The 14,722-nt window shown below is 39.2% G+C and overlaps 1 protein-coding gene across 1 annotated transcript in view; it reads right to left on the bottom strand.

The window, feature by feature from the left end:
* plxna1b (plexin A1b) overlaps positions 1–14,722 on the bottom strand; it is a 200,459-nt gene that overhangs the window by 25,878 nt on the left and 159,859 nt on the right. The window contains exons 13-18 of the mRNA XM_086086176.1: positions 13,245–13,396; positions 9,625–9,748; positions 9,404–9,540; positions 5,940–6,107; positions 941–1,034; positions 22–258 (exon numbers count right to left, since the gene is read on the bottom strand). Of these exons, the coding sequence (XP_085942302.1) occupies positions 22–258; positions 941–1,034; positions 5,940–6,107; positions 9,404–9,540; positions 9,625–9,748; positions 13,245–13,396 (912 nt within the window). The remainder of the gene's footprint in view (positions 1–21; positions 259–940; positions 1,035–5,939; positions 6,108–9,403; positions 9,541–9,624; positions 9,749–13,244; positions 13,397–14,722) is intronic.

Here is a 14,722-nt window from a genome sequence, read left to right as displayed (position 1 = left end):
TAAAAGCAAAAGGCAATTTACCTTGAGTATAAGTGGAGAGCTGGGCTTTAGCTCCAACATGCCGTTGGGGCTCAGAGGTTCAAACACAGGATCTGGATGGTAGCTGAAAGTCTCATTGACAACCAGCACAGAATGCACATCATCCATGATGAAACCAATTTCATCTGGACTGCTGCCCACCTCGGAGAAAACTTTGTCAGACCCCGCCACGGAGGGAGCAAGACACACCATCACCGTGTTGTTGACCACGGTGCAGTTCTGAGCAGAGACACAAATTACACTTTAGTCATACACGTTCATTCATAAGAAAATAGGTTAGCAGATTAGCACATTATTATTATAAAATCATCTCCATTATAATGTTAAGAGGATGCTGGATTAATAATGTCAAAAGTGTAAATAGTTTGAAAAAAGAGCAACATTGAATATTATGATCATCAGGCGACAAAAGAGTGTCAGTGGATGCTATGTTTAAGAACAAGACAGAGGAAAAAAGGGTGTTTCAAAATCACTTAATCTCGAGATCAATCACAAAATTAACCAAGCAAAACCAAATTGACTGCAAACAATGACCACAAAGGCAAAAAGGAATCATTTTTTTTCACTCTGAGGAAAGAGCTGGTGAGGGGGAAAGGTTAGCTAAGCCCCATGGTGCTATAGGTGAGGAGAGGGGGGATTTGCCGGAGCCGCTTTATTACTGCTTGACATTTCAAAGGTTAAAGCTGCTAAAAGGAAATTCAACATAAAAAACAAACAGAAAATAGGCCCTTGGCTGCTTGACTGACAGCTAAGGTACGTGTGTGTCCCAAGAGAGTTTGTGTATCATTTGAAAATCAGTACTTCTAAAGAAAATGTCCTAAGGAAAGATAAGAGATGCCATACCTGTGTGAATTCAATTTACTCACTCACTTAGTGTGTGTGCATGTGTGTGTTCACTTACATTTTCTGACTTGGCAGCTCCATATTTGGCCCTCATCTTGGGTTCTTTGATAGTCATCAAATTGGTTCCCGTAACGGTCAACATGGTCCCGCCACTAGAAGAGATTATTAAACAAATGAGGAAGAACAATTACAGGCCAAATCAACAAAAATGCTCGTCTTTAACAGCACTTGCAACTAGACAAAGTGCAATTTCTGCAGAAACTGCGTGAGAATGCTGAAAACCTGAACGGTATTCGCTGAATGCTAAGATTTGAACGCATGTGCTAAGATTTGAACGCATGTGCTTATGAAGTAAATTGAAGGATAAATTATGTGAATTATTATTATTTTTTAATTGTAGTTAAATGACAAATGAATCAAAAGAAAACTTGATCTGCAATCTGTCTATAGTGGGATTTAATCATTTCAGATAAATTATCCATTTCCTGATATGAGTGTCAGTTGGTATCGAACCAGCGCATGTACTAAAATGACTTCCAAGCAGGGTTTGAACCCTGGTTCTCAGTGGTGGGAGGCAATTGCTCTAAACACTGAGCTAACTTGACTTGTTCAAATTCATGGCTAATGGCAAATTTATTTTTGAAAAGTGTCATCTGTTGCTGAGAGCTATCATGCATTTAATCATTTCAGTGAAATTATCATACATTTCCTGATATGATAGTCAGTTGGGATATGTATATCATTTAGCATAATGCCCATGGATATATTTGCAATGTACAGTTGGAGGTGGGATTTGAACCCGCGGCCTAGTGGTTACCGGATAATGCACTTTACCAACTGCGCCACTGAGCAGTATCAGACTGGTCATGATAAGTTGTGTGTATGGAGGTGGGCGTATCAAGTTCAATGTCAGTCCCAATGAAGATGAATGGAGAAAAGTTAATATTAAACGTTAAATTGTGAGAAAACTGTAAGTAATGTGGAATCAGACGATATATTCCCCAGTAGGCGCAAATTTTTGTAGCAATTTGAAATCTGAACGGTGTAAATCGTATGTATTATGTGGGAGTTTTTGCACATCCCACAATTACCCGACATTGCATGACAAACACATCTTAAAAATACAAATAAATTTGCTTCATGTTTTACCTATATTATATGAAAAAAATGTACCCTCAAACTGAGCGATGTCCCCAGCATCTTCACCTTTACACCTGTGACCTATTCAGATCCATGTGATGCTGACCAACAGAGATGTTGGTAACATGGTTGAAAGACTTCCTTTTCTTCGCTACCTTCTTAACAGCCCCGACTGGCCTGAGACACTGAACTTTAGCTGATGCGAATAAGTCTGACAGCAGCTAAATGAGTTAACATGCAACTTAAAAATGGAGCTGTGTTCGGCAGGGTTTAAAGGGATACTTGACTCATTGAGCCATTTTCAGCAGTAAAAAGTTCATATTTTGTCCAGAATTAATTTGATAACTTCATTATTTTTCTTGTAAAATTAATACCTTTAAAAAGGTTTTTTTCCCCACTTGCTGTCGACTGAAGATGACATCACCTGTGCTAAGGAAGTAGGTAATGACCAATCATGGCTCACCTGTTTTCTGGGCTTGGTCAGCAAACTGAGTCATGATTGGTCGTTACCTACTTCCTCAGCACAGGTGGTGTCATCTTCAGTCGACAGCAAGTGGAGCAATTCGTTTTTAACTCATTCACTCCCAGCCATTTTCACTGAAGCAACCCCCTTTGCTCCCGGCTCTTTTACTGGATTTTGACTGATTTTGCAAGGTCCACAGAATATTGTGTTCTATTGCTATAAAAACATGGAACCTACTAAAATAAAGATTAGTCTCTTTATACATCAGGAAAATAAAGTATATTTCTATTTGTTTCCATTTTGCAGAAATTAGCATTAGAATATAGCTAAGTGTCATCATCATTTACAAAGCTGTTGAAAACACTGGCAAAAAGAGCTTGTTGCAACATGGCCCTAGTTGATCTCTTATACTCTGCTGCCACCTGCTAGCCATTTTTTTTTTGTAATAACTACAATTGTTTTAAGCGACCTCTTCAGGTCAGAAGCTGCATCAAAGCCTTCTGTATGTTCTCGCATAAATAAACATAAAAACGTATAAATACGTTTTGGGACCATGGCAATATTTAAAATAGAACGTTTTTTATACGTTTTTGGGAGCACACGAGTTAAAGGTATAAAATCATTCTGGACAAAATATGAACTTTTTACTGCTGAAATGAGTCAAGTATCCCTTTAAGGCCCACAACCCATACACAGAATGTGTATTCATTGCTGGGTTTTAAACAAGTAGGAAGACCACCCCACCGACATTGAGCTGTATTCAATAAATAAAATAAAATAAAACAAGTTCGGAGTGCCAGTGTCTTATCTCTAAGCCTGTGTAGCCGGTGATGAGATGGACGGAAAAAAATGACTGAGTTGAGAGGCGGCTTTAAAGGTTTTGAATGGCATTAAGGCAAAGAAGAAAAAAAAAGTGAAAAGCCAAAAGTATTTTGGGGATTTTTACACTAGAACATTTTCAAGGAGAATTAGCAGGAATAATATCTCATGGCCACAGGAGGAAACATTTTCAACACTTACAGTGTATTGTGAAGTGCATAATCACCATCACTGTTTAAATAAGACCTAATATTTGCAAAATCACTTCAATGTTTTTTTTAGCCCAAGAATGACTTTCAATGGGGAGGGGATCAGGAGTGTTTTGGATGAGCGCTGTTTCAGAACAGGGTGACAAAAGAGGACACAGCAACAAAAGAGGCGCATGAGAATAATGCATATCATGCAAGAGAACTAAGAGGGGAAAAAATGCTGTGATGAAGTAAATACCATAACCTTTTATCAACAGTGGCAATGACTAAAGTAAATAATCCAACAACCAAAATACCTTCCGGCCAAAGAATGCAGATAAGCAGAATGCTTGTTGAATTGCGGTAACACACTCCATATTTATATTGTTATTTTGAGTAACATTTTGAAGGCACCTTTAATTTAGAAATCAAACTCCATTGAAAGAATGCACAAACATTTCCTAGAAGTCTACTACTGCTGAAGTCAATGACGACCACGTGAGCCGTTTCTAGGTCACATTAGTGAGCCGATTAGCATTTGGTTGCTGCAAGCTTTTTTTTACATTTATTTTTTTATTTCCATATTTTTTTTACACTCCACAACACAGCTTGTGTTTGAGCAGGAATCCTTCTCATAGCTGTAAAGCATCATTTCAATAAAGTCAAGTCATATTTACACAGACTATATCTGCACTGCAGCTCATCAAGTAGCGGTGCGCTGCTCCAGGAGCCCTCCTTTACTGCTGCTGCTAACAAACATTTACTTTTCATACACAACTATAAACAGCATAAATAAGAGGTCTTTAAAAAGAGAGATGAGGTTGAAAATTGAGAGCAATGTTTGTTTTTCTATTCACCGAGATGCGGCCAGGGAGTATTGGTGGAATATTATTACATCAACCAGTTTACACACGAGTCCATATCTCAGTTTAGTTGGTGAGAGTCATCTGAAAATACATCAATGTACAGCGCAACGATCTGATAGGATTAATAATGCATTGGTGCATTTGTATCTGCCCTATAGATGCATCAAGCAGCATTGTAGATCAAATACTGTTCATATACACTATGAATTTTATTACATTCTTTATAGATCATGAAGTATAGGGTAAGCAGGAAAACACTCCACTCATAGTTAAATATTCACCACATTCACACAACTATGCAGACTACTGTATATTAGAGATAGACTGATATGTTTTTTTCAGTGCTAATACCGATGCCGATTATTAGTATAGTAATTTCTGGACTACAAGGCGCACCTGACCATAAGCCACGCTAGCTAAATTTGGGGAATACGTGAGTTTGTTACACATATAAGCCGCACCCGACTGTAAGCCGCAGGTGTTATAATGTTACCGTACTGGGTTCCCGCTAGTTTCTTTTCCATAATGAGGACGCAAATTGTATTGCTCTCGTTCTGTCTCTCCTACTGTATTTGTTTTGTTTTGCTCTGCCTGACACTCTTGCGCTTCCTATATAGTGCACCCCCTTGTGATCTAATGGATAAGCCGCACCTTTCTATTAGCTGCAGGGTCGAATGCAAGTGTAAAAAGTAGCGGCTTATAGTCCAGAAATTACTGTAGTCAAGGAGGCCGGTAACTGATATTTGAAGCAAATATTCATTTTCAGTAAAAAGGGGAAAAAATATTGGCGTCAGACTTTTCAAAATGTAAAAGTTTTTTTTTTTTTTTATCAATATACGTAATTTTACATTTCTAAAAAAAAAAATCAGGGAGCTTCCAAGGTTATCAGTACATCTTAAAAAGGTCAATGGACACTTAAAGAAATAAATACCATAGCTCTGTTTTTTCCTAAATTATTTAAAAAAACAACAGAAATCTTAAATTTTCACATTTCTTTGCTTTAATGTCGAACAAAAACAAAAGGTTCAGAATATTCCCAGGGTCAGCAGCATCTCTTTTAAATCAATCAACAATTTAAATCAATAGTTTCCTGAGAATAAAACTGTTTCAGCTTTACCTTTTATCGGCCGTTTTAAAAACACTGTCGACCGCTAAAAAGTCCACATCCAATTTGAGGAAACACTTGTTATCACAGCACAGCGCAATACAACTCAAAGCAAAGCCGACAGGTAAGGAGACAGCCAGCAGTTCTAATAAGTTACTTAAAAAGTAACTTTGTTACTTTGACAATAAAGTAATCAGTAAATTAACTAAATTAGTTTTTTTTAGGAGTAATCAGTAATCACATTACTTTTTCAAGTAATCTGTAACAAAACTGGTCTTTACCCAGTGCTTTATAGGCTTGGGCATTTCTTGCCCCCTGCCATGCTGTAAGCGTCATGTACACATTCCCTTCCACCATCGACGGACGACAAATATTAATCGTTCGTCGTCCGCAGCCTTACCCTGTATACGCGATATAAAGCCACATGTAACACCAACAATTTAGTTATTTTAACCCATACTATCGCTTCCTCTTACCTGGCAATGCTCCAGTCGGGTTCAATTTTGAGGATGGTGGGATCATCCGAGTAGTTGAACTTGACCTCTGGGTTTCTCAGCTCGGCTGAGTTGATGTCCACCATGACCGGGGTCGGGCCTGGAGCTTGTCCGGCAGGGGTCACACACACGATCTCTGTGGTGTTTCGCCTGGATGAGCAGGAGGTCAAGAGAGTAGTAAAGGGAAATGTCAGTCACGAAAGCTTGGTTGGTGAGGTGTTAAAAACAACTTCTAAAAAGGTTACACATATAATTTGTATTTAAGTAACTCAAATTATTTAACATTTGCACCAAAGACACACTTAATGTCAGTGGGATATCTCCTAAGTGCTCACAACTTTTCGTCTGTGTAGCAGTAGTTTTCTGTCAACCGTCTATCTATCTTCCCGACTGTGCTCCGTCTTGCTGAAAGATCAGATGTGACAGATGAAGCTAGTCGTCTCTGTGTGTGTGATGTAACGGCATCACGAGAAGACAGGCGACCAGCTGTGACCTGCAGGGAAACTTTGTGTTCCACTCCAGAGGTTTATTTGAGGTGTCCTGCAATGTCAGGGTGAAACACTGTTGGCAACACAACATGGGATAGGCTTCCCAAGAGTCCATCTGTCTGGGCATGTAAAAAGGTGCTTGTGAACAGTGTGGGGGTGTCGGTGAATTTGCATATAAATACGCTAAACGCAGGAAGAGCCTTTTGCCTTCTGAGCTTTAGCTTCCTGCCCAAATGTGAACAAGGTGCCCAAATGTCACGCGGCACAGTGTGAAATTCTGAATAGGAGTTTGACACACGGATCTGTACACAAATCCTGCTCCCTTGTCTGCAGGGAGGCTGAAATCCACGGAGAGCTAGGAGATGATGGCGAAGATGATGAAGTCAGGCTCTTCCCCAGACAGCTTTCAGTGAGGTGGAGACAGGTTGGATGGAAATATAAGAATTAGGCGTGTAACGAAAACCGTTGTGAATCGGGAAATAGTTTTTTTTATATAAGATCTGAGTGCATCATAGTTAACCCCAAAACATTTTTCTTGAAAATCATATGTTCTATACAGCCCCATTAGTCTAAATACAGCATTCTGGTTAATACTGCAAGTGAATATGGGTTAAGTAGCAAAATCCAGCAGGCGGCCATTATGCCACTTGCTGTCAAGTGAAAATAACATCACAGTTGCTCAGGTCTCAGGTAACAAGCAATCACAGGTCAAATTCAGAAAACAGGTGCGATGTAGCCCTGAGCAACTGTGATGTCATTTTCACTCGAAAAGCAAGTGGCAAAATGGCCGCCCCGAGATGGATAAAAACGGCTGGATTTTGCTTCATAGCTAATGAAGCACAAATGTAATATTAATCAGAATGTCATGTTTAGACGAGTGAAGTGACATATAACATATTATTGGCAAGAAATGTTTAAGGTTGACTTCTACTGTAACCCCTTCAGACCTGCATTTTTTCTGCTGGGCAAATTTATTAGTTTTTTTTTTGTGTGTGCTGATTTTGATTTTGACTCTTTTTCCACATAAGAACATGGACATCATGCAAATCAACTTGCGATTGTGATTGGTTAGCTAGGATCCAATCATGAACCAGAAGTGTTGACATCATCCAAATTATGCGTTTTATTGGTTTAGACACGCAAATATGACATGTCCACTGCAATCATCTATGTGTCTGAAGGGGTTAAAATGTATCGATGTACATTTGCAGTACTAACAAGTTAATTCATATTGTAAAATGACTAGAAACTCATTGCATTATCATACCCTCTCAAACTAAACCATATTGAATCCAATCGTAATCCCACAGAATCAAATCGCTCCGCTATAAAATAAACCTTCCTTGAATTGTATCTATTGACTATATAAAAAAACATGGAATCCATAATTGCCATTTATGAATATATAATCCCTGCTGTCACTCACATTGCAATTTGAACAGCTCCCTTCATGCATACCCAAACTGAGACCGGACTAAAATGGTGGCTGAATATAGAAGAAAAAAAGGTGGATGACTTTAAAATATTTTTTTCCCACATTCCACTAGTCCTCTGTTTCCATGGTAACTATTTTCACAACACTGTCACTGCTGAGAGTGCCTGTGGTGTCACCTATGTATTTCTGACAAGGTTGCGGCCAACACAAAAGAAAGCCAATGGGGGATACGGAGCGAAAAGAAAACACGAAAGGAGGAAAACGCGTTGCAGAGGAAGATAAGCGGACGAGTGACTCGGGGTAAATAGGTTTTGATTAAAGTTGAGGCCCCACTGAATACAAAGACACATGAAAAATACAGACACATTCAGTTCATTACTTTGGCCATAAAGGTTATTGGTGCTCAGTGGATGAAAGGCCAAGACTATTATGTTCACCTTTCTCAGGGTGTGCGACAGAGCTTTAAATTGGCCTTTGCTACGATATAAAAAGAACTTGATAGGTCCAAGCTCATTAGTTGGACCTGTCACTTGTTGTGGTTGAAAAGGAACGCAATATAAGAAAACAGATGCTACATAGAACAAGAATATAACTCAAACGTTCAGCTTCAAAGCACTAGATAAGTGGGTTAAAGTCTTTATCACCATTTCTAATTTATTTCTGAAAATATTTACACATTAACGTTTATAGAATTTAGTAACAGAACAAAGTGTTGTTGCTTGCTAGCTACAGGTGCTAATGTTGAGATGAAGCACATCTGTCATGTGTTTAAAGAGTGTGAAATATTATATTACAGTATTTAACTTATTTGAACATCCTTATGAAGCACTGGTCAAGTTTTAAAATGTTTTATTTAATTTCAGCAGTTAAGAAATAATGTTTAATTTGATTACTTTTTGTAAGCAATGCTGTGGTAGAAATTACTGGCTAAAAATGATATCAGGAGAATTAAAGAAAATATCAGAATGGGAAAAAATAAATACAATTCTATTTAATAATATTGTCATTAGCTTCACAGTTTCAAATCTTAGTCTGGCAGGGTGACAAGAAAAGCCTGGCGGCCCACCAGGCTTATAAAGGGGAAACCTTGCATACAGTATAGTGCAAACCAACAGAGCTACAGTAGCTGCCGTGTGTTCTGTAACATTTACTTGCACACACAAGTGTGATTTGCAGGGTATGCCAGGAGAGGAAGGAAGGTATACATTGGAAACATTGCCTTCGTAATTATATACCCACAATCGTTGGGAGGGTCGAAAAAAAATTCTACTGTAGCAGCCTCAATAATAGGTTCCACTGTCATTCTTACAATTGCTTGCTACAGGTCACCTCCGACCAAGACCTTTTTACAATCTGCTACAAATCAAAGTTATGTTTACGTAATTACGAAACACTCAAGCATAGCCTGACTTGTAATTGGTATTGCTGGGTTTAAAAAAAAAAGGGAGCTATGATATAGTGTATTTATATATGACAATGTAATAAACTGGGACAAATATTTGGAGTACATTGGGTTTACTCACTTATCAAAGCGGCAGGCATGCAGTCCAATCTTTACATGTACAGCACTGCCTGCGTTGAGGTTACTGCCATCTATGGTGATCCTTGTGCCGCCAGACAGCGGCCCAGTGGACGGCCTGACACGGGTGAAGTATGGAGACTGAGAAGGGACACACGTAGAGGTAATAAGACATAGCTGTGGGACCGAAATATGCCGGCTCCATCCTATAGCCTCAACTCTTACCACAAATGTAAAAGCCTTGGTGGAGACCGCTTTGTAGTCTGGATGAATGCAGTCCCTCACACACACCTCCACTTGAGCCTCCTGCACCCGGTAACCTGTTGCATCATTCAGTCGACACACAATCCTGGAACAGACAGATGCCTTCACTTGAATATTTGCATTACAATAAGAAAATCATGGAACAGACAGATGCCTTCACTTGAATATTTGCATTACAATAAGAAAATTATATAGGGAAGAATAAGGCTGAGAAAAGAGAAAAAAAATACACAGAACAAATCAACAACATAGCTGGCCGGTCAAATGAAAATCCACTGAAGAAATGACTGCAGTCTAGCGCACAGGGCAAACACTTCCACACATTTCACCCAATGAAGTCATGCTTGACTGTTAATTAGCCGCAGCGAACGAAATGAGACAGAAAGAAAGGCAGAGAAAGAAGAAAGAAAAAGACGGAGTGTAAGCGAGTTAAAGTGAGCGAGGCTGATTAATTGAACAAGCTCATATCCTGCACATCTCCTCGGCTTGCCTCACAACCTGAGATGAGTTATTAACTCCCCTGTTTCCACTCTCCCAGCAGGTGGTCATGGCAACTGCAGTGCCAATGCATTTCACGTTCCCATGCAGTATGTTGTATGTCCATTGTTTCTATTTTCCTTTTCATTTATTCCCTGGACTCCAACTAGGAGCTTTGATTAAAATGCTGGACAGCTCTCAGTTAGAAACCCAGCTTCACTTGCATCATGTGTGCTAAAATTAGATGCTTGTTGAATTGAGATGTTAAATCGCTATAAAGAGAATAGGGATGATACATTGATGGTAAATGATTAAATGTATCTTATTCCATCAGAGGAATGTCATGACATTTGACATGTTGAAACCTATTTATGGAGAAAAAATTGCAAAATAAAAATAACTAAAGATATCCAGGATGTGCAGTGCCATATCAATTTTGTGACATAACAATTAACATGTGAATTGCATATATGTGCTGCAGCTCATCATGTAGCAGTCGATTAAGTGTCATCAAAAAAAGATGTAGTGCGAACTGTAGTGCCCAAAATGATTTACATTCACAACTTTGGACAATTTAGCTTTCAATTAACCATCATGTGTGACTACTCCAGAGTTGAGTGCTGCACAAAAAAAAGTGGTAACAAATGTGTTTTAGATGATCAGGGTTTTTCACTGATGAACGTGTTTGGGTGTGGGGGTGTAGGTAGGGGGCATTATTTACTCTATAGTTGACAGTCGCCATTCTCAGGGGATAGGGACTGGCCCGGCTCACAAATAGTGAAAATCCACATATAATTGATGTCAAATGAAATGCACGGGGAAAAAAACCCTGTAAAAAATTCTGACAAACATTAAATATTACATGAAATGTATTATTTGTGGAGCCGATCAGTGACGTACGTCATTGATCGATTGGGTAAATTAAAACATTACAGCTGATCACAGATTTTGCATAAACATGCAAAATATCGTCCAATCCCCAATCAGATTGGTGTAAAGTCTTGTATCAAACATCCCTGTATTTAATTAAAGTATTAAATTGTATTGTTTTAATAATTTGCTACGTGTGTCGTTTGGTATGCTTGATTATAAGTAGGAAATTAAAATAGTGAACAAGATTATGAACATTCATTCAAATTACAAATCACTATTTAATAAACATTCACAAAACATGTCACTTTATGAGCACCAACCACTAACTCATGTTAGCCAAGTTGTGAAAAGAGGCCTCAATGAGAACATGTCCTTTTTGCTCAGCGGAACATAGATCTGACTGTAATCCACTTAGCAGTGAAAGGAAATACCATGTCTTCTTAACATGGAACGCAGGGGAAGCAAATACAATAATAAGAGCAGAGGCCCCAAAATAGAACCCTGTGGAACACCAGTGGGGCAGAGCAGGACTCCAAGGCTAACACAAAAAGTCCTGTCAGCCGAATTGGATCGAAACCATTTAAGAGTATGGCCGTGAATGCCCACCTGGTACTGCAAATAAGGCAACAGAATACTGTGATGCATATGTCAAAATGCTCCAATAAAAAAAATTATGTAAAAAAAAACAAAAACAAAAAAACACTGAAAATGAACACAATTTGACCATTTCATAAGGTTTAGTTTGTCACTTTCTAATGTCCTTTCAGGCAGGAACTAACCCAATTCATTTTTACTCTCCTCCTTTAACCGTTTATATTTGTCCCTAACCACCAGTGCAAATCATTTTTCTCCTACAGCAGCTGACCCTCGACCTACAGCGTCAGTCGCATAATCTTGCGTCTCATGTGTTACAGGCAACTCTGACAGGGTCAGAGGAATGAAGAGAGTAACCGGGCCACTAATGGCGTCGCATTGCTAACATCACTTTTAATTATCAGGACAGCTAGACTGTAAACTCTGCCCCCTTCTCCTCCTCCTCCTCCTCCTCCTCCTCCTCCTCCTCCTCCTCCTCCTCCTCCTCCTCCTCCTCCTCCTCCTCCTCCTCCTCCTCCTCCTCCTCCTCCTCCTCCTCCTCCTCCTCCTCCTCCTCCTCCTCCTCCTCCTTTGGGTGCTATGACAACGAGCCAGTACGCTGTTACAGAGTGGACAGGGTTAAAAATTGACACCTTTGTGGTTTTGGATGAGATGAAAAAGACAAAATGAACATGCGCTAGAGAAAACCTAGAACAAAGGGTTGCCAAACATAGCACCACCAGCCAGATGTACTGTAGAAGCTTCCAGTGAATATGATAATATGAGTTGATGAATTATAAAACAAACATGTCAACAGCATATTTCTAAAGCCATTTTGGGGACACCTGTCATCCCCGGCTTGAGCTGTACAGCATTGTTTGTCCTCTGTCAAAGCATCAAAGTCAAATTTGTGACGTTTCCTTCCTTGTGACAGTCCCAAAGATGATAAATCTGCTGAGACGGGTGCAAAACTCAGCAAGTCTATCGTTTGACTACAAATGACAGCGACAGCGCTGAAAATAGAACATTGAGGACACCGCCAGCACCCAAGTGGGGCCTATTTTGTCCCACTCTAATATCTGCATCGCCTTTTCATTTTAATTAAATATAAAAGGGATCATAAGAAATACTGGCTGACGTCTTATTCTGAATACAATTACTGCAATTGTTTGTCCTATTTACAGTGAAAAATCTACCGAACCACAAGCTTATGCGTGCTATCAGCTCAAATAATATTTCTCCTTTAATAGAGTGTTGTAGTTAGTAAAAGGAAGTAAGGCCCCACTCACAATGGCCCCCTTGTTTCAGAAATTTCCCAGAAAACATGACTTAATCAGAGGGAGTGTTCACATGGCAAAGCTTTCACGAATATATACCACCCAACTCAAATGTCATTACATTGCTGTCAGAAGGGGCTGATTTACTGTGATGGAGGGGGTTAAATGAGGTAATTCAATTGTGATTGGGCTATAAATCTGATTGATAGTGGAACAAAATGTTTCATGTTAAACTGGCTGCCGTTTGTCTTAAATAAGAGTCAATCAAGCACTAGCACAGATTTTGGTTTAAATGTTGAGAGCACAGCAACTGAGAAAAGCTGAGGAATGTTAACATCAACATTATCGGAGACAGGGAAAAAAACAGAGATGTCAACATACTGCTCAGCACTGATGTACTGGTCTTCTTGGGGGTTGCAGGCCACTTTTCCAATGCGGACTCCATTCTGGATGTCTTTGAACTGGAGACCCAAATTTTCACCGGTGATAGTCAGCATGGTTCCTCCTTGCCTGGGCCCAGTCTCAGGAAATAGCTGCAGGCAGAAGCATTGAAAGAATATCACAGCCAGCAGTAAAGAAATTAAGAAGTGAAATCCATCGACACAATTTGCTAACCCCAACATTCACTTGGTATGACTTAAGATTCTTTGCTACATAATTAAGTTGAAAGAATAATGACAGAGGATCCATTACGGCAACTTCAGCTCAGTCAAACATTCACAACCTGCCAACCAGCACATGACTAAAACACACCCACCCAGCCCTCACTTACATCTCTCTTTTGACCCTAGGACGATTAATCTACTGAACACAATTACAGCACACAGTGACCTCCCGATCCCTCCATTTCCCCTTGAGTTCTGTCAAAGGTGTGCAGAGGTGCTAATGGCTACCCAAGACTAACCATGTCGCTAATCACTGCACTATTCAGCCACAGCATAGACACAGACAATAGTCCCTCTGGTAATCAGTCATTACGAGAATAATTAGGGTGAAGGCTAATTGGATTTGAAATTGATGGGGGGTGGGGTCATCTGTCACATAATATGGGAGGAGGGTAAAGCATATGTTGATGGTTGGGTTTTAGGGCCCAACCGATTTTGGAGGACACTACTGATTTTTGGCAACAAGAAATACAGAATACTGATTAATCGGTCGATTCATTAATGCTTACAATAATTAAAAAAATATCATCCACTGCATCTAAATGTCAATTATACACCAATTTTCACTATTCACGAGCCGGCCTGGTGTTTATTCTAATCTGAATTGTGGGGGTCAACTGTAAATACATTGTCCAAAAAATCTAAAGGTGAAAGTACACATTAGGATTTGCTTTGTTCAAAAGGATAGATCCATACAATTACCTTATCAACAAATTTCATGATATACTCAGTATTTAGGAATACAAGGTTACGATATAGATTTATGTGGAATCAATAATGAGACCAGTTTCACTTGTGTTTAAGTGCTAAATGTATGACAAACATCAGTCAAACGGATGATGTTTTAAAGGACCATAATTGACCGATTTAATTGGCCGGCTGATTAACTCATTTGCTCCCAAAAACGTATAAATACGTTCTATTTCAAATATTACAATGATCCCCAAAACATATTTATACATTCTTCATGTTTTTTTTTAATGGTAAAGCATACAGAAGGCTTTAATGCAGCCTCTGAACTGAAGAGAATGCTTGAAGCAATAGTAGTTATTACAAAAGCGGCCAGCAGGTGGCAGCAGAGTATAAGAGATCAACCAGGGCCATGTTCTTTTCCTCACTGTTTTCAACAGATTTGTGAATAATGATGAAACTTAACTATATTCTAATGCTAATTGCTGCAAACCGGAAACAGAT

The sequence above is a fragment of the Leptonotus elevatus genome, chromosome 10 (assembly GCF_054856555.1).
Source record: "Leptonotus elevatus isolate MCC_2025b chromosome 10, RoL_Lele_1.0, whole genome shotgun sequence".
Classification (NCBI taxonomy): Eukaryota; Metazoa; Chordata; class Actinopteri; order Syngnathiformes; family Syngnathidae; genus Leptonotus; species Leptonotus elevatus.
This window is presented reverse-complemented; position numbering and strand designations above follow the sequence as displayed.